General features: G+C 38.3%; 1 protein-coding gene across 2 annotated transcripts in view; it reads left to right on the top strand.

The window, feature by feature from the left end:
* Positions 1 to 21,341, top strand: part of PREX2 (phosphatidylinositol-3,4,5-trisphosphate dependent Rac exchange factor 2) — a 188,498-nt gene that overhangs the window by 142,500 nt on the left and 24,657 nt on the right. For both annotated transcript variants that reach the window (XM_075743930.1, XM_075743931.1), the window contains 4 exons: positions 909 to 1,052; positions 5,573 to 5,687; positions 18,885 to 18,951; positions 21,012 to 21,202. In XM_075743930.1, coding sequence (XP_075600045.1) covers positions 909 to 1,052; positions 5,573 to 5,687; positions 18,885 to 18,951; positions 21,012 to 21,202 — 517 coding nt within the window. The remainder of the gene's footprint in view (positions 1 to 908; positions 1,053 to 5,572; positions 5,688 to 18,884; positions 18,952 to 21,011; positions 21,203 to 21,341) is intronic.

The following is a 21,341-nucleotide window of genomic DNA, read 5'->3' as shown; positions in this document are numbered from 1 at the left end:
GAATCTTTTCCATTTAGGTACAAAATAATTTACACACACAATGTAAAAACTACATAATATTATTAATGAAAATCACTGAATTTTATTGTTACTGCTTTCAACTTCGAGACTTATGTATGGAAACGATACTTAAACAGGAAATACACACAAAACTTACATTGAATTAAACTGACTTCCTCTGTGAGATTTAGCTAAATGGAAAATTTTTGTCAGCTGTTGCTAATGATCATTACTTGTTAGTCATCTGGCATAATACACACACTGTATGTTGGGGAATCACTCTAACTGCAAAATGATACCGCTACTTGCGCTAAACTTGACACCAGTTGCTGTATTATGACATTTAGCTTGTCAAAGTGTAATGAAGTTTTACATACTCTACCATAAAACATTTTTTTCTCAATTGACTCCTTATTTTTAATAATAATTTAATGAATATGCTGGTAGCTACTGTGTATTTACTTGTGTTCTGTCCCACGCAAATCTGAGGAGATACTGACTTTATATATCACACTGACCTTATATGTCATGCACCTGAGGAAGGCATGTGAAATATGGCTAAAGGTATCCTTCCAGTGATTTAAACTGTGTGCTGTACATGGATGTTTCTTCTGATTTACAGGGAATACAAGTAGGATGTTGCCAACTACATTATTTGCCTAGTATTTTTTGCTGTCATTGACAGGCTGGCAAAGATGACAGTCACTGCTTTTCTGTTTATCTGCTTCCTGATAATGGACAGGCCAAAAGTGAACTCAGCAACACCGAGTATAATGTAAAATATTGCACGTATTAGTCTTGTGTCTGAAGTGATTTTTATCTAACCGTGTGAATTTTCAGTGCAACAGTTTTTGGAAAAAGACGTGTCATTGCTTTTAATGAAATAGTAACACTGACTGTATTCTTAGATGTTCCAATCACATACCAAGCAGAAGGAAGCCGGCAAACACTGAAGGTTTACTTCTACCTTGATAGTAACCATTTTGAACAGCTTCCTCAAAGGCTGAAGAATGGAGGGGGATTTAAAATCCATCCAGTACTTTTTTCACAAGGTAACTTGAGTTTTAATTCCCCCCCTCCCTAATTCTTTCATGTAATATTTAACTCTCTTTAAAACCCTACTCACTCTGATTTAAATCCTTTGTAAGGGCACAATGCTTATGTTGAAATATGTTGTTTAATGTGGATATTTATTGAGAACTTTGAATTAAAATGTGAATTTAAGAAATGCTAAGATTTGTGATAAAAAAGTAGAGGCATGAGAATACACTTCTAAGTTTATACCTGTTATATGATTCCAACACCAAAGAATGAATCGTCTTTCATCAGTATTGTTTTGTTCTTTGTAGACATTAGTGGACAATAGTCAGATCATGCAACTTGCTTTTAAAAGTGTTTTGCATTCCAAATGCTATCATAATCTTTTCCTGTTACTTCAAATTTAAGGACTAAATTGTTACCCCTTGAGAATTTTGTCTCTTTAAAATGTTATGAAGACTTAAATAAGGTTGTCAGGCTTTTGTAGTTATGACACTGCCAACGTTACCGAAGTGATGAATGGTGGGCGCTGATGCTCAGACTGTTCATAAATTGCAGGCAGCCTGCATTAGCTGCAGTGTCATTACAGTCATCAGGAGCATGGAGTTTGATTCACTGAAATGGTGAATGTGAGGTGCTGATTGCCTTGAGCCGCCTTTGATTTCAGAGGGAGCTGAAACTACTCTGTACCTTGCAAAAGGCTTCCAGGGTCTAAGTGGAACAGGCAGAAGTCAGGCATACAAATGAAGGTTTCGAGGAGGGTTTGGTCTCTTATAAATAAGGAGGATGTAAAAGGAAATAGCAAAGATGCATGAAGAAATAGTCGAACTTACTGTAAATACACAATTTTTTACAAATAAGATCCCTGAAGTCTGATTTTTAAACAAACTAATAAAGACAGACTTCAGTGGGTTTTTTTTGAGCAGATTGATATCAGTCATAGGGGAAAATGAGAACACTGAGCAGGAGACACATTTCAGTAGAGCAGACAAAAAGGCCCATGAAAGAGAACAGAAAATACCTTGGTTCAGATGGAACCCTGGAAATACTATTTTTTTAGATTCAAGAGGGGATACAGATTTCTTCTTTCTTTATCATATCAAATTTCTTTAATTTTCAAGAATCCCCCTCCAAAATAGTCCATTAGACTCCAAGAATAAGAAATCCTGGATAAGAAGTTAAATCCTAGTGTTTAAATCATTGTTTTGGGTTTTTTTCCTCACTAATGAGTGAATTGGGATTCTATTTTTTACTTCTTTCCTGTGAGGTTTGACTGAGCTGCCATCAAACTAATTCAGTAGATCCACATCTTTGACTGAAATTTATTAGCTACAAATGTAGAAATCTTCTCTAAGTTCCTCTGTGAAATGAATTCTTGTTTCCCAAGCTTAACAGAGCTAAGCTGTTTCCTGTCTAAAATAGAATGGTTTATAATGTTTTCAAATGGAACATTTAAAAAATCATGTGCTTGGAATACTTTATCAAAGGCACAAGTCAGTGCACATCAGTATATTTATCTCTGTGTTGCTCTATTCTGTGTGGCATAGCTCCATGCCTAAAATTACAAGTCTATATATTTGCAGGATTGGGACTGTAGACTTTTAAAAGTTTATAAATGTTTACCCAGAATATATTAGGTATCCCTCCACTTCTAAAAACCACTTTATGCAACCATATATTAAGTGTATACATTTAAAAGGATCCTGATTTGCAGGATTGGGGTCGGAGAATGATGAGATATTGCTCTTGGCATTCAGATTTCTCCATTTCCTATGTTAGAATTGAGATCTCAGCAATAAATAAGCTTAATTAAAAGACACTTTATTTAAAATTAAAAGTCACTTTATTTAAAATTGCTAGTCTCTTAATTATCCAGAGTTTTTAATTTTTTTACTTTTTCATGGAATCCTAGAATAATTCAGATTAAAAGGGACCTCAAAAGGTCTCTAGTCCAACCTCCTGCTCATAGCAGCGTCAGCTGTGACATCAGACCAGGTTACTTGGGTGTTTATCAAGTAGGATCTTGAAAACACCCAAGGACAGAAACTGCACAACCTCTTGGGTAACCTGTTCCTTTACTTGACTGCCCTAATGGTGAAAAAGTGTTTTCTTTCTATTGTGTTGAAACATCTCTTGTTTCAATTTATATCCATTGCCTCTTGTCCTGCCAGCATGCACCATTGTGAAGACCCTGGCTCTTTTTGTTGACCTCCTGGTAGCTAATGACACCTGACTAGTAGATTCCTCCCGAAGCCATCACTTGTGCAGGCTGAACAAGCTCAGGTCTCTCAGCCTTTCATCACAGAGGGGGCTTCACCCCATGACCCTCTACTAACTTTTTCCAGTTGATCAATAGCTTTCATGTACTGTGGGGCCCATAACTAGACACAGTATTCAAGATGCTATCTAATGAGTGTTGAGTAAACTGAGGATGAGCACTTCTTTCAATCTACTGGCCATGCTTATGTTAATACTGTTTAGGATGCTGTTGCCCGCCTTGCTTACCAGAGAACACTCCAGGCTTGTGTTCAGCTTGCTGTCTAACATGACCCTGAGGTCCTTCTCAGCAGAGCTGCTCTTTAGGCTCTACCTTCCCAGAATCAGGACTTGACATTTGTCTTTGTTCAGTTTCACAAGGTTCCTGCTGGCCCATTCCTCCAGCCTGTCTAGGTCTCTCTCTAGGTGGCCCTGCACTTAAGTCTATCCACTGCTTCTCCCAATTTGGTATTAGCTGCAAACTTACCTCCTCCAGGTCACTGGCAAAGATGTGGTATTCTGCTTGCAATGGGCCCCTAGCTGGACCACGTCCTGGTAGCCCCTAGCCTTTGTCTACCCATCCTTCCAGGCTTTTTTCCCTTTCGGTTGTCTGCACATTCAGACCAGAATATCCTAACTTGGATTCAAGAATACCACAGAAGACATGTTTATAAGGAAAGCTTCCTTACAAAAGAGCTTTCTAAGATATTAGGTAGAAAAATGTTAAACCCTTCAGAAAGGGGAGAGCCAAAGCACATGCTGTGGGATTCCCTGCCAGCACCCACCAGCGTGGCCCCCGCAGTGCCTGTGGAGGCAGAACTATGCGCTCCGGCCAGTCCCGACAGATGACTGAGTTTCCTGGTTGGGTAATCTAATTGGAAAAAAAACAACTTTATGCCAGTAAAATAAGTAGTATGGATTATCAACTCTGTTTGCACTGACATGCTATTATAAATGGACTTCAGTGGATATTTTTGTGGGGGCTTTCTGATGTGACTTAGCACTGAGGAAGTTAAGAAGGAAGTCTGACTGTTGAAATTTAATATTTTTCACACAGAAGTACAATTACAAACTCTGAAAGCACAGAAGGGGAGTGTAATTTGCATGTTCTTTCACAATGAATGAATTATTTATTAACTGGTCATATTAAGCAGTACAAGCAGAATTAATATTCTGTGTGCAGCTGAAGCTGTAAGACAGCAGCATGTTTCCATCAGAACTCTGCTTATTGCTTGCATTTTCTGATAGGGTGATGAATTCTTGGCATGTGTATGGATTATTAAAGTGGCAATATTCCTAACTGTAAAATCTTTAATGCTTCTCCTCAAAAAAACTATTTCACCGAGAGCTTGTGTTTTATATTATAATAAGGTTAATCTCTTAATGTGAAGATGTTGATTTCTCCCATTCAAATTTTCTTGAGAAACTTTCAAACACTTGATTTGACTTGGCTAAAGAAGAGGTTAAACTCCCCCAGCCCCTTTATTTTAGATACTCAGGGAAGTGTTCTTTTTTTCTTTCTTTTTTTGAAAACTGTTGCTAGGAAGACCATCCCAAAATGAAATGGTAGTGCATTCATTTTTTCCTCCTTTTAATTCAGTGCAACGATTGTATGAGAAGGACATATGATACTTCTTTTAATGAAAGTGTTTAGTTCTTGAGTTCTTGTAGCAATATTCATCCTTGCTTTGGTGAAGTGAATACAACAAAGGTGGACGTAGGCAAGTATTTGACTTCAGAAACTTATCTGAACCCTGAAAAGGAGCTCATAGGGCATTTTCAGAGATCCAGAGAAGTCCAGAAGAAGGCATTCACATTATCAGTAGGAATAACTACACGTTCAAGTGCTCGACATCTCCCAAAATCAGGTTTCCTAAGAACTTGTTTGGTCTCCATCTGTGAAAGTCGCTGGTACATTAGTCCTTTCTTTCCGCTATCCCAGCTCATTCTGCTGTTTTCTTCCAGGATATATCAAAACTAAAAACCACATTTACATTCACAGGGCAGGAGTACTTTAATTAGAGCAACGGAACTCAAACTAGTGCTCTGCTTTATATTTTCCACAGGGCAAGAAATATAATTTTTCTTGTAAGTGAAATCTTAAAGAGAGATCTGTATAAATTTGATGACATACGGAAACAGCTCAGCAATCCACAGTGGGGTCGCAGCCTCAAGGTTAAAAGTAATTCGCTGGTGTGTGAACAAAGCTACAAGAAGGCGAATACTAAATATTTAATACTGATTTTTCTCTTCTCCATTCTTCTTTCTCTTTTCACAGCATTGGAGAGCATGGAAGGATATTATTACAGAGACAGTGTCTCAGTAGAAGAATTTCAAGCTCAGATTAATGCAGCCTCACTAGAAAAAGTCAAGCAGTATAACCAGAAACTACGGTGGGTAATAAAACAACATTCCTGAGATTAGTTTACCGAGTTCTGCTTTTCAGCTCAGTTTCTATGACACATCTTTAAACTGAAGTGTGTTGCATGGTGGTTGTTTTTTGGTGCGTGATTGAATAAGATCCAAGATTTATGGTTCTGACTTTTTTGATTTCTGCACTGTTACTTTTTAAAAAATTCTTTTCCCATGAAAGCTATAGCTGTAATTGCCTCCAGGTTGTTGTATTAATGCATATAGAAAAGTAAATGTCTCCTTGATCACAAATGGAGTATCAGAATTGCTAAACATTATGGTCTGATTTTGCAGCCCATCTTTACCTAAATTTCTACAGAACAGGACTTAAAAAATAGTGTTGTTTTCCTCAAAGCTGAGCATCTTCCTCCCCACCCCCACTATACTAATGGGAATATAAACATATTTGGGTACTTGCATCAGGTTCGGGTGTGGGTTACAGAGTGCATACTTGCCAGTATATGTAAAGATTATGCAGCTGTGTGTTTCAGTATATATGTCATTAAGAAGTTGCACATAAAGACAGAATTCCTGGTATACAAAATAATCTATTAGTTATGAAGTAAAATAATGATGTGTACATAGACCATTCCTGTATCTCACTGTATCTGTGAAAAACACCTGTTTGAGTACACTTACTTGCACATGAGGTGAAGAGGAGTGCAAAGGACTACAGTAAAATCACATCTATTCACTTTTAAAATTATTGAATCGGGTAGAAACACTATAATTTCACTAGAACTGTTAGACAGCTTTTAAAAGCAGCAGAGAAAAGGAGTTAAAAAAAGAGGTTAAGGACAATGGAGAAGAGAAAAGAAGGTAAATGAGGGTCTCTTTTTCCAATTCCTTTCATCTGTTGGTCCACTCCTGTCTTTGGAAGGTTTTCTTCATGGATCTTGCAGAAGTATTTCTGTAATGTTATCAAAGCAGTGGACTTTCTAGATTCTGTTTTAATCTAAGCAGTACTATAGCAAAATTGATTTTTAAAGCCAATTGTATTCAATGTGTACTGTATATTTAAATTTTTTTGTGACATCTGTGTCAGTGCACTTCTATGTTAATGACAAATGTAGTATTTAGTCTGTTTTCCACCTTCTTGTATTAGTACTTCCTGTTTGGAAAGAAAGGTTCCTCCTGAGTATTTGCTTGACAGGGCTTATGTTAGAAATCAGTTTTACAGAAAGCTTTGGTCATGCCAGTATTTGGCCTAGATGAAGTCAGCTAGTGTTGGAAAGAGATTTCTATCAGTTGGACAAGGCAAGACTTTTTGTGCTGTTTTTTTCTATGAATAGGCCTAATTTAGCCCCCGTGAAAATCCTTGAAAGAAATTCTTCCTGACTTTATGATCTAATGTTCCCTGACCTTGCTTACCTCGTGTGTTAGGACCTCCATTCATGCTGTGGCTCTAATGAGGTACATTCCTCTTACGGTGTTGTGACTCACAGCTCTGAGCAGTTGCTAACCTCCAAGGCCTCGTTTTGCAAGAAGTTACTATGAGAAAGTTAGCATTTGACAGAAGTTAGTATTGGTAGCTCTGTCCAGTCACAAGAATAGGAAAATTTTGGATTTTCTTACAGCCATCTAATGTCTGATGAGAACATTCAGTAATTGATTTTTTTGTTTGCTTTCTGGTGAACTCTACCCATTTCTTAAATGAGGCACAAACAGCTTCAGGAATTCACTGACATAATGTGAAGAGGAAAAACAGAAAAGCAGATGCTTCATTCTTGTTCTGCCATTTGCTAGCCTGTGTAGGTGTTTGGCCAGGAGAATCTAATAAAGTAACTACAGCAGCAAAAGATATTAACATTTGGAAAATTGCACTGAAGAAGAACAAAAAAGTGAAATTGAATACTCCCTGGAAACATACTCAAGTGCAATAATACTATCGTAAACTCTTCATGTGGAAGAAATCCTCTGTGCAGAACTACCTGATCAGTAATAAAATATGTCGTTCAAGACACAATCCATAAACCATTCTTTCTCCATAGAAAAGGAATGCATTGCTTGCTTGTGAAATGACCATCTGCTGATGACCTTATGCAGCGGAAAGCAAATGGGAGCAATAGCAAAGGAAAAAGTAGTGGGAGAAGAGGATGGGGATTAGTGGGAATGAAACCACTGTTTGGCAGTGATGTTGCAGCCAAGTCATCCGTTGATGAGAACTCTTGATACAAGTTCAGCTTCTCTTATGCCTGATGCATTTAGATAATAATGGTCTAATAATATGAAACAGATGAGACCACTTTGTTGTGTATGGTCGGTTTTACAAACAGAGATGGTGGCCTAACTTGGGATGTAGCAAAGCAGGACATTAAAATTTAAATATGACTAGTACCTTTGCTCAGCTACCTCTTAATTTCTTGTGGTAAAGTCTTGTTAAAGTTTGAGTACATACAAAATTTTTGAGGAATGTGGTGTCTTTTGGGTGACAAATCTGATACTGATGCGATTAAAAGAATTAATTTACAAACTATTTATTTGAATGAATCAAAAGATATATTAGTAAATTTTTAGTGGATTTCAGGAAGGGTAAACTTTATCCATCATATAAAGTCAAGAAACTGAATCCTTGCTTTTACTGCAAAATTCATTCATAACTATGGAACTGTGACCAGCTTTTCCACAGTATCTGAAGTGATATAATAAATCCAGGTACAAAATTGTCCTCCTTGACACTGATTTGAGCATCGTAAGAGCTTCTGTCTTTCATGGTTCTTGCTTTGGGGCTTTTGCAAATACTACCTCAACTATGAAATAGTAATGATAAGATTATCATTTTTATGAGAACGCATGAACGACAGTTGAAAATTGGTTATAGAATTTCATATTTGTGTGGAATGAAGTCCCTCCATTTTCTGTAATACACTTAACCCTAGCTATTTGAATCTAATTAATAATATAAGGGAACTTTTATTCTAAGGCCAGCTAAAGTTGAGTTTTCCTACAATTCCTGAGGCAACATCCCCTACCCCAGCAATATGTAGGAAGTCCTTTATCAGAATAAAGATATTATTTTTAAAAAAACAAAAACAAACAATACCTAGTTTATGAAATTTCTGAAACTGCTGGGAAATCTTCAGCATCTGGCCCACAGTTATTCTTGATCGTGCTGGATTTCTCACAGTCATCCAGATTGCACTTATTTTTATAGTTCACCAATGCTGTTTCTCTGACACTGACAAGGAAAAGAAAGTTATGCTTACGTTCTGTTTGCAAGTTGAGCTGGTGCTAGTAGTTGCCAGCAATGTAAATTTAACCTCATCAAATTGTTTGCTATTGAGAAACATGCAGTACAACCAAGTGAAAGTAATTAGGTCAGCAAAGATTTTTAAAGATCTTTATTACTATGTGTTTGATAGCTCAGCAGTTGTCTTCTAACTTAGAGGAGGACCAGAAAGATGCTGTGTATCTGACCTGTACAGAGGCTGATGTTGAGTGAGCTCATTCTATATTCTCCTGCCTCCTCCCACTTTTCCCCATCTTCCTCCTTTGGTACTCCTTGCCATTCAAATAGGCTTTTTCCATTCCCAATCAGTCCTCTTGCTTTTACAGGTACCAGAGACTGTTTTGCGGGGCACAATGGTGGTTGTACCCGTGACTACTACAAATGCTGATAGAAATAACAAAAACTCACAAATGCATATATTTACTTGGACTGCTCGGTTGGTTTAAGTATTCTCTTGCAAATCGTGAGTCATGTAATTGTAAAAGCACGAGGGTAAACTTTAATTGTAATTTTTGAAGCATTACTGCTTTAAGAATTATTTAGTTAAAATACATTCTGTCCTTTGAATATGATTTTTATATTTGGTGAAGGTCTCTCTTGTTCAGAGGGAGATTCAGTATGGTAGTTATTCTTATGTTGCATAGAAATAAATCTTATGGTTGTTACTGCAACCAAAAGATGAGTTGCAATGCAGGCCTGTTGGAAGCTGGGACAGGTTAGCTGAATGGCCGTAACTCAGCCAGTCCTTGGACTGAGGAGTGACTGTAAGATAAAACATTTTAGTTGGCTATAAGAACAGCATTTATCCTCAGAGAAAACAGGTTTTGGATTAGCTTCCTGTGAAAAGTAAGCTACTTTCTAAAATGGACCTTAATGAGTTCAGAAATGACAATTTTGTAATGTTTCTCCAAGTTACCAGAGGTTTGGACTTGATGGTCCAGGATGGGACTTTCAGTCTACAGTAGTAAAAGAATCTTGTTCTTCCGGTCTTCTTTTCTCTGTGACTATTTGACATTTTATCAGATTAGTTTTTTGGTGGGTTTTTTTGTGGTTTTGGGTTTTTTTTTTTGTCTGTGACTTCGCTTTCTGGGAAAAAATTGGGTTCCTCCTGTGACATTCTATTAAAGTACAATTTTCTACAGGTGCTCCTGGTTAGCTTCTTAATCAGAAAAGTCCAGGCACATCTGCTCTTTAAGGGTTTTTTCCTGGACGTGTCTGTGCACGTGAGGGATGTATCTCAAAAGCAGAGAGGATGTTCAAGGCACGGGTCATTCAGTGAGGTGCAGGGCTGTGGCTGTACCAAGTATGCTTCCAGCTTCTGCGTTTCTGCAGGATGTTTCACTGCCTGTTGTTGACTGCAAGAGCAAACCCTGGTTGAATATAGGTGCCTAAAACTGCACATCAGCATACCTGTTTGGATTCCAAAACTGTCTATGCAGATAAATATTATCTGATGAGAAATCAGTGAAATTACTGGCTTTTAGATTCATAAACATTTTTAATGCCTCTTCAGCAGCTATGTGTGCATTTAGACATCTAAACACCTTCAGAATTTTGTTCCTGATGTTATAGTGGCTTGGATTTGGAATATTCAGAGGGAAATAAGCAAAATAATAGATGAAGGTGAGGTTAGGAGAGCTCTACTTTCCCATAACTTCTCTTTCATCCCCAGCACAGCACTTTCTTGTGACACCCCTGACTATATGATGACCCAGTTCTTCACTCCAAAGATAGGATCGTGCTGTGGGAAAGACAGCTGAGGATTGCTATCCATCCCCGCCACTGGTGTGGGTGCTAATTACCACTGTGTGGTAATTAACTTGCCTGTGCATCAGTAGACAAAGAAGGTCTGGAAAAAAATGTTCCTTCCTTCCTGCCTACCATTCTGTGTGATTTGGAACTATTCTTTGAAGTCAGCTGTGTCCAGGGTTATTGGCAGCTACTTTTGTAGCCTGTTGTACAGCCAGAATAGAAGAAAAATTAAAGTAAGCAGTAAAGGGAAAAGGCCATTTTCTTTGGTGGGTTTTTTTTCCCTATGGTGCTGCTTTCTTGGATATCGTTTTAGGAGGTAAATGCAAGTCTGTTATGCTGAGGAAGCAATTATAATCAGTGAATCTAATGACAAATGATTTAGCTAACTACCCTCATTATGTTGAACATCTGATTATGCTGAATGTAGTATTTGTCATTTTAAAGTGTTTCATTTACAATGTAACTTCAAACAGTTTCTCTGTCTGAACCCTCCTGTATTTATTTTATGGCATAAGTAGCCCTCCACAGAATGATGGCAAATTTAATTTAATTCAGGGATATTATAATCCATGATGTTTTCATGTTGTTGTGTTTTCTTGTTTCTTTTAATTTTTAAAAAGACAAGAAAAGGAAACTATTTCTGCCCCTAGAATTTATGCAAGCATGGAACAAAATCTGTCTGGGGAATATAACATCTTTTTTATTTATACATGCACGTATATGCGTACAGCAGCCTCTCAAGCTGCAGGCTTCTTGGCAGGCTGATGTTTTCCGTATCCTGTATAATTTAGTCAAGGCAGAAAATAGATGTGATGGCACTCAGGGCTTCAGGCTGAACTAAAATTCTCTAATAGTTGCTTTGGTATAAATGAGATACAATGACATGAAGGACATAGCCACTTAGAGACAGTTAATTACTATGAAAGAGCGTGTCTGTCTCTGGGACAAACTGATGGGTCCTCAAGACAATATGTGTGTTATCCCAAAGACCAGATCATACATCAATTCCTGTAATAAATGCATTAAAATCCACCTTAAAACTGGCAGATTCCTTCCCCCACTGTTTCCGATGGAAAGCTTTTCCAAACCAAATTGCTCATGTGGTTAAGAAGCTTATGCTATTTGTCCTTGTGCCACTGTTGTCCTGTCCTGTGATTTTAGTCTTACCCTCCTTTCCCTCATGTTTATCCACTTCAGTGAGTGACATGTTAATGAGCAACATTATCTGGTTTTGTCATTGCCATCAAATTCAGAAAAGAGTAACCTGAGGAGAGGTACAGGTTTCAGAGTGATTCTGTGAAAATATTTTCTTTCTGGTGCAGTGGGGTATTTATAAAGCAGGTGAAAACCTGTTTTCCTATTTTCAATACTAGGTATTTGATACATTGCTTTGTGTTTAAAAAAGCAACAGTAAAACTGGGCTGCAATGCTACATACTGAAATTTATCATGCAATTCATATGATTATAAAAATTGGAAATCTAATGCCTTTTAGATTTTTAAGATGTGGTTCCAAATGAACTAGATACTCGTGGCTGAACTCTCTCTAAATGCAAAATCTTTATGAAGGAGAGACTGAAAATTAAGCATTCACTCTGAAGGGCATAACAAGGAAATAATAGCTAAATTTGTCTCCTGATGAACTTAATGAGAAGCATTTTAGGTAGAACAGAAATTAAGATTCATTGCATCTAAGTGAAGCAAGACCAAAGAGAGAATAGAGAGATCTTGGACAAAGTAAATTAGATTTGTCTAGCTGGTCTAAAAGATATTGCCAGCTGGCTCGAATCTAACTTTGGGGTTTTTTCTCTTCCAGTGCTATTCTCTTTCTGTGAGCGTAAATTCATTGTTTCTTTAGACTTGTGACAAAGTATGATCAGTACTTATTACAGGTAGTGTTCTGAAATTGAAAATTATGTGTCTTGATAGATTATATATACTGAGTCTTTGCTCACTGAGGTGGACAACTGGTTCATTCTGCTTTCTTTATCCTCTGCAAATGCAGAGAACATGTATCCGCAGGGAGCAGAGATGGAGCCTTTTCTGTCACTCCTGGTCAGTGATAGGAACCCAGCCCAAGCCTGCAGCTTGTACAGCTTACAGCTGTAGTAGAAACCCTGACCACCCAATGACTGTTTGGCATGTTGTCTTTTTTAACAGTGTATTCCATGTCTGGAACATCAGAAGTCAAAAAAGGAGAAATCTACTGTCTGAAAGGCAAATGTGGAAGCAATTAGTTAGTACTAATGGGTTCAGTGTGGATTTGGCTTTTTGGATAATGATTGAAGAAGCAGGAAGGCAGCTGTAACTCCTTTGTGGCCCAAGAACTTCCCTTTCACATCACAAATAGGATGGTTTCAAGTGATCTTGGAAGTAGTTAGAGATGCTGGAGACTAGATTACTGGAAAATAGGGGTTAAAATGTAGCATATGAAAAGTGGGCAGTATTACATAGAGCAAGTGGTATTTTTTCCATTTTTTGTCATCCATGACTTTCTGTCTTCACATTTCTATGATCCCCTGTTTGTGAGTTTATAAAGGTTTGAGAGTAGGGCTGTGATGTGCCTGCTGGGACAGTAGGGCTGTTCCTTTGCAAGCATCCTTCTTAGTTTGCACCTCAGATACTTGTACTCATCCTAACACCAATTTCTCAACATGCCCTCTTCACAGACTGGAGAGAGTTTAAATTGGTAGGAGATCAGTAGTTTAGCTAGGTGCTGCAGGCTTGCAAGAAAATGAGCAGCACTGTGAAGAATCATTCCCTCTGTTCAAGAGTCCAGTTTCTAAGGAATTCAGTTTTCCAGGTTGAAAGTCTGTCCTAGCTATGTGCCCAGTCTACTCCACTAAAGCAGACAGTTGTCAAGAAAGCCCTTAAGTTTTATTTCTTGAAATTTTCTTAACACCCCTTCCCACTCATATAGGTATTTCTATGCATAACTAAATCTAATTGTTCTCCTCTTTTCTCTGTGTATTTTGCTTGTCTCACCTTACAGTCACATCCTCCTCCCCACAGACTGCACTGTTTCCCACAGTTCTGTTTGCTTACACTTAGAAACTGGCAAAAGCTGGTTTGTCATTTTGTCCCCAGAGTAAGTCAGGAATCATAGAATCGTGTAGGTTGGAAGAGACCTTTAAGATCATCGAGTCCAACTGGTAACCTAACGCTGAAAAGTCCAACCACTAAACCAGGTCCTTAAGCACCACATCTACACATCTTTTCAATACCTCCAGGGATGGCGACTCAACCACTTCCCTGGGCAGCCCATTCCAATGCTTTACAAACCTTTGGCAGAAGAAATTTTTCCTAATGTCCAATCTAAACCTCCCCTGGTGGAACTTGAGGCCATTTCGTTTCATCCTATCACTTGTTACTTGGGAGAAGAGACCAACACCCACCTGGCTACAACCCCCTTTCAGGTAGTTGCAGAGAGTGATAAGGTCTCCTCTCAGCCTCCTTTTCTCCACGCTAAACAACCCCAGTTCCCTCAGGCGCCCCTCATAAAATCTGTTCTCTAGACCCTTCACCAGCTTCATTGCCCTTCTTTGGACACGCTTCAGCACCTCAATGTCTTCCTTGTAGTGAGGGGCCCAAACCTGAACACAGCACTCAAGGTGTGGCTTCACCAGTGCTGAGTACAAAGGAAATGCTTGCTGAGTTGTTTACACATGAAATATCATAGAATCACAGAACCATAGAATGGTTTGGGTTGGAAGGGACCTTAAAGATCATCTAGTTCCAACCCCCCTGCTGCGGGCAGGGACACCCTCCACTAGCAGTGGGTAAATATGAATTACCTGTGGTAAGTTCAGAGCCAGGTGGTGTTAAAATTTTCTGTTTTGCACTTCAGTTGCACAATAGTTGTGAAAGGACAGAATATTACTATCTGTGCTCTTGGAGAATTTAAAATCCTATACTGTCATGAAGGTTTTCGCTTGTTATAATTAAACCTTTCTCTAATTACTAGTGACACCATACATAGGATTGTATCACTGCCAGAGATGTTAGGACACATGATTTAAAATCACTAGGTCTTAGTAGAGACTGGGAGGGTAATTATATTTGGTAGTTTATTGAGACTTAACATTTAGTGGAAAGAACATGTCAAACACTTTCAGATTTGTTTGTTGTGACAGCAAATAGTTTTTTGCAATGGATACTTTGTAGTAAAGAAACAATTGAATTTATATCTGTATTATATATATAAAAATGTATTTCCAAATGTATGAGTATACATATATATGTGCTTATACACATGCTCACCTATATAGTTAACAACCAGATGGCAGAACCCAGAATTGTTATTAAAGAAATACAAAAGTGTCTGCATATATATATGCAAATACACAGAGATACACATTATTTATTTATGTCATAAATACATGCTTTGTAGTTTGAGCTGAAGAAAAGAATTAGGGACACTAACTCTATCACTTAGTGCCTCTGCACTTCTGTACTGATGTATCCTTTGCCATATTGTTGACCATCGTTATCTACATGATCTTGAATATCTTGTGACCAAGGGATTGAAAATCAAGTAGAATTTAAATATAATTCCATCCTTCTGTTGAAGACAGTATGAATTTATTTATATGTATGCCACAGTGATGAAGAATATATAAGACTAAATTCTTCTCTGCTATAACATCAAAGCAAAACCTTTCTAGAGCAGAACCCCCAACTTGCCATTATTTAATGCCACAACTGAATTACCTGCTCTCTCCACCACTCCAGTCACTTCTTTACTATCCTTGTATTTCAAAGTAAAGATGATCAACTTCTAGGATAACCCTATGGGCTTTCTGGAACAACAAACTGAGAGTAAGACTAGAAACTTGGCTTTGATTGAATTATTTGCTTGTGCAAAGTAACTCAGGAATACGCGTCTCTACACGTTTGGAGTCTCTTTAGGGTTCAATTTTCAATATTTCAGATTTTCAGGATTTTACATGTCCAGGTCAATTTTGGAGGATACCCTATAAAATGCTTCACTGAGAAAACATCAATACTTCCGCATCTCATTTGTACTCAAGTTCTGGGAAAACATCTTGGGAAAGCATTCATCTTGTGATAGATTTTTCTTTTTGAGCCCTAAGATGTTTGTTACCTCATTCTAGTGTAAGTTTTCCCTGAGATATTTGTCCCATTATTTGACATTTTTACATAGGGGATATCTTAAAAAAGTGGAACACAGCAATAATCCCCTGTAGTTTTAATGTCTATTGGATTTTCTACCTTTTTTTAAAGAAAGGTTTTTCTGCTACAGCTTAGAGAAATTGTAAGGCTTTTAGAAGCAAAACCAGCATCACATTTGCAGACAAAGAACTATGATTTCATTCTTGTTCATTTCAAATGGATTAGAAAATATTGTCCAAATTGGGCACCATGCCAAGACTGCCATTAACTTTTCCCATAAAATATGATTAAGGACCTTAACAAGCATTTAGTAATTAAGTGAAGTGCTTTGGAAATTTATATGCTGTCTACAGTTTGTCATGTTCTGTAAAATACTGAAGACAGTTTTTATGAAAAGCAATAAAAATAAAGCACTTGAGAAACATCTGGGAGTGTTATCTGATTGGGGGGGGATAGTTTCATTTGTAACAGGATATTTTTATATTTAAAATTAATGTTGTGTATAGTTGATTTTTGTTTGTTCTTTAGGTTAATGAATAATTGACTGAATTAATGGAGTAATTCCTATAATTGTATATCCCGTTCTAGGGTCCGTGTTGCTTCATTTTGTACCCTGAGTTGATTATTTTCCACGTACTCCATTAATGTGTGTACTGTTCTATATTTGGTTGCTAGTTTCGTTTAATGCAGCTGAATTTTCTGAAATAACAGTCCAAAGAGAATGGGAGTGCTGAACAGACTCTGAATGAAGCAGCTTTTCCTGTGGCATGGCAGGAAAAAACAGTGTGGGCTTTCAGTCTGATCGTGTTCAGTGCATGGCAGGGTGATGCTTTGTTTTTTGGCTTTGCTACCAAAGAAGAAGGTTGGTCTGTTGTTGCTGAGGTAGCTTTTATGTGCTGTGGCCACTCAGAGTGATTTATGAGTAATTTTCTCTGCAAACCTCTTTTCCTTCCAATAGTCTCCAGCTTCCTTTGACACAGAGTACATTCTGGATCATGCACCAGGCTTAATGGAATAACAGAACTAGATTAGCTTTGCCGGGCTTTCTGAGGGGATTAATTCAAACCTTAAATTTGGGAGAGGATGCTTTTCTAAAACTGCAAAGCTATGGGAAGTAAAGTCTATTAGAATTAAAGGTGGCTGGATTTTTTTATCAGCTCAGTTATTCTAGATTATTGAAGAATAAAGGCTATACAAATCTGCAGGCTGCACTCCTGCCCTGCAAATATGTAACAGTGTGATTACCTTCTCTCATGGATAAAGCCATAAAAAAGGGGGGAGCATGATTTTTATCCATGTGTCTTATGTGAATCAGTGTTTTCATGACTGGAGGATCCAAGTGATCCTGTCATTTCAGAGTTAGGAACCATTATTTTCAGTGTTTATTTTCATACTTTATTGCAACTGAAGTTTGGTTACCACACTCCATAGTTCCAGCCTGGGTTACGGCTCAGCTGTGACCTTTAGTCAGGGCTGCTCCTTGTGCACAGGCAATGGAGCTGGATCCTAGTGATACCTTGAGGTTTCCACTGGAGAATCTATTTTTGTTTCCTGCACATTCCATAGTTCCGTGGGGTTTGGTTTTGTTTTATTTTAACCTTGGCCAGAATTGCTGCAGTGGTAGCTGTTGCCTAGTTCTCACTGGATGCCTTATCCAGGCAGGGAAGCCTACCAGGTGTTTCTATTTTCAGCTGCCCCAGCAGGTTTTAGGAGCTTTTCAACCAGCACAATGAGTTTTATGATCAGAGAATCATTGAATAGTTGGGTTGGAAGGGACCTTTAAAGATCATGTGGTCTAACCCCCCTGCCATGGGCAGGGACAATTTTTTAAATTTTTTTTTTTCCTTAAGCAATACTTCAGAGGCAGAGAAACAGTGATCTTGTCACAGAGATATGTAAGATAGTTCCTCAGCCTATGAGATGTTTAATGATAGCCTATCTGTGGTAAGCAGTTGGTTTGCTTATAAGGTATAAAGAAAAAGAATAATTCCTCTAATGTTCCTGAGCTGAAGGAAACAGGAGAAATGCTCCATGCTTCCCACGTGCTCTTTGCTAAACCTCTTTCTTTCTGGTGTTGAGTGAGAGAAGTTTTCCTGTCTCAGGAGAGAAGGATAGCTTGGAAGCTCTCTGTTCAAATTGTCAGCCTCCTTTGTGCCACGCAGAAATTAGCCAACCTTTATCTTTCAAAAGAGCACATTTTGCATTTGTCTCTTTTTTATAGAAACTTTTTTTTGTACTATTCATTGGTAAGTGAAAGGTTATAGAAGGAACTGGGAGACTGTGGGTTGATGAGCTTTAGTACACAATAGATGAAACTGATACAGTAAGCATGCTTTCTCTATCACATTTGTGTTCTGCAGGTAAATGACAGTTTTCTTTGGCTTTTCCTTTCATGCACTAATTCATTCTCAAAGAAGTGTGCAGAAATTGTAAAGAGAGGCAGTTTGATTTTTATTTGCCCACGCATGCGTGAGTGCGCGCATTGCAAAGGCCATTTTGCTTGTATGATGCGTATTTGCCCCCTTGTAGGCTTTTTGCTTTCTCGTTTCTTTTTATATTGTGAGCTTCTGTATGTTGCCTCTGTCAGTACTGTGTTTTGTGTTTGGGATTCTGGTCTTATATTATTGCAGTTCCATACAGCTAATATAAAAAAGCTTGTAGTGCATGAAGCTCAGGCACTCTTTATATGCTAGGTTTCCCAAAGTCACTATTAAAATCTAGACAGTTGACACAAACCTTTTCATGGATAGCTTTGGTGAAAATTGCTTTCAGATGCATTTTTTTTTTTCTACTAAGTAGACTTTAAAATTTTGCTCTATACTGTCAAAGGGCAGAGGGACTGTTTTGTCTCCAGAACAAAAAAATGTTCCTTATTAGTTTAAAAAAAGAGTGATCGTGTCTATTTACCCATGCATTATTCCTTGACCCTCTCTCAGCATGAAGTTAAAAAAACAAAACAAAAAAGCGAACCTTAGGATAGTGTCCAAGAATAGTCTCTTATATAAATTTTGTTCAGGAGTTTAAACAATTAACAGTTTTTTGCCTTATTCTGTTTGTTCTTTCAGGGCATTCTACCTGGACAAGTCAAACTTGCCTCCAAATTCAACATCTAAAGCGGCTTATATAGATAAGGTAAATAAAAATGTTAAGTGCCTAATTAAACTGTGCATGTTACAGACTGTGTTATTGTAATCCTTTCCTGAGCGTTTCTTAATTCCATTGAAAATTTGAATTATTTAAAGCTGGGGGGCAAGTGCAGGGAAAGGAGGCCTCTCTTGCAGCACGTTGTCCCACCTGTGTTTTAGGGGTATGTGGTACCATGTGGTTCTGTATCAAAAGGCATGACTGGAGTGCATCAGTGTATTTGAGAAAGGGAACAATAGCTTTCCTTTTTCATTTTGCTTTCAGAGCAATGCAGTAGCTCCAGGAACATGTCGAGGGTGGAGCGGCAGGGTGAGGGGAGAGCAGGTGCAGGCAGAAATTCCTTGTTCTGAAAACTGGAAGCGTTGCTCCAAATTAAATACTCCTTCAGCATCCTGCTCAGAAGGCTTGCTTCTGAACCTCCTCATTTAGGCTTTCTTAAAATGCCTTCATCTGTCTTTAAACCTCTGTGAGTGAGAGATCCCAGGGGCTATGAAAATTCATTTAATGGTCTCTCCTATTGTTGGGGAGTTAATGCCTGTATTGCAGCCAAATAGGGGGGAAAAAAGAAGCTCCTAGGGTCTTGCCTACACTGACTTCAAAAGTGATTGAGCTACTGTGGCATGAGAAATACAGTGATCATCAGCTGAGCCCTGTGACAGACTAAAATTTTATGTCAGTATCATCTAGCGTGGGCATTAACAGACTGATAGTTCCTGTTTCTTAGATCCATGCTGGACTGCATGGGAGGGGAGGAGGACATGTGCCTGCACCTCTCCTTCCCTGGTCAGTCAGCAACTTAACTTTCTAAGCAGTCGCAGGTGCAGCAGGAGACATTTAGTTATGTGTGGAGTGCTTCTTACCCCTAAACCTGTTCCCTGTTTATTTCACTGAAAAGTTCAAGGGCAAGATAAAAGCATCTCATAATCCAGGGATGCTGGGTTAAGCTAATGCATGTATTTTGCAATTGGAGCGAGCAAAGAGTGAGTGCATAGTCTGTTTGGGGCTGTGACTTTTGCTCTGTTCCCTGTAGCTCTGCATTAGTAGTGGCACCAGTTAAAATCAATTCAAATGGATGCGAGTTAAACTGATAAACCTAAACCAAGTTAAATGTATTTGTGCCCAGGCTTAAGTACGCCGGTTGTTATAATTGGTTTACTTTACCTGTATGCTTTCCAGTGAAGTAACCTTCATATAGGAGCAAGTGAGGCTGCCATTTCCCTAATTACTGTCTTTAGGGAATGAATCTGGCTTTCAAAAGATTAATTCTTTGAGTAGCAGGGAGGGGTTTTTTAGAATCTTTAAGTGTTTCTGGAATAGAGGGAATAGAGGATTTGGAATTATGAGGTCTGCAAAACTGTCTTACGAATGTCTCCTTTACACAAAGCACCATGAAATGATGTTTTTCATTGCTATACCACTCTCGAAGGTTCCTCTTCTGAGAGCAGCCTTCCACTTGATGCTGCCTTCTTTACTAGGTGGATCAGTTATTTTCCATACAGTAATGCTGAAGTTATTTTAAGTCCTGCTACAAAGTCAACTGTTCTTGTTTTGTAGTATGTTTTTGTCACTTCTATTCATTTTTATTTTTCCATTTTGTTAGTCAGGATTAGGAAGTAGACATTTGCATAAATAAAGGACAGTGTTGTCTTAATTATAAGCTGATTTTCTCAGCAAGTCAATTAACCAGTCTTGGCATCCCTCCTGTATATATGTGCGGTGGTAGGTTGCCTCTTCATGGCTTCCCTTCTTTGCCAATACCCTTAATGGAAATGGCACTGATGGGTCTGTTGAAGCGAAAAATGCTTCTGTAGGCAGGGCTGGCAATGAAACAATCAGTGACGGTAAGAATTTAAAAATTTAAAAAGGTTGTTGTAGGTCACGTAGTGGAAGACTCTGTGCTCTGTATTTATGTTACGGAATTTGGCTTCAGCTTTCTCAGCCAGCCCTGCCATTCCATTTGCCGCTGTGATGACCTGCTCTAAAAAAGCATTTCATGTGCTCTCAGTAGCAAATATTTAAATACCTCTCTCTCTCTTCCTCTCTTACAGCTGATGAGACCTCTCAATTGCTTGGATGAACTTTACCGACTGATAGGGTCCTTTATCCGATCCAAGCGCACGGCTGCCTGCGCATACACTGCCTGCAGTGCTTCAGGGGTTGGATTGCTTTCGGTGTCTTCCGAACTTTGTAGCAGGCTTGGAGCTTGTCACATCATTATGTGCAACAGTGGAGTTCACCGGTATGACAATTTCTTTTCCTCCATTTTTTTTTTTTTTCAGTCAGTCATTCAGTCATTGCAGGTTGGAGGCTGCTGCTTTTTATTTATAGAGAAGTCTCCCACTAAATATCTTAACATCTTAGACTAAATATCTAACACA

This window comes from Balearica regulorum, chromosome 2, assembly GCF_011004875.1.
Source record: "Balearica regulorum gibbericeps isolate bBalReg1 chromosome 2, bBalReg1.pri, whole genome shotgun sequence".
Classification (NCBI taxonomy): Eukaryota; Metazoa; Chordata; class Aves; order Gruiformes; family Gruidae; genus Balearica; species Balearica regulorum.
This window is presented reverse-complemented; position numbering and strand designations above follow the sequence as displayed.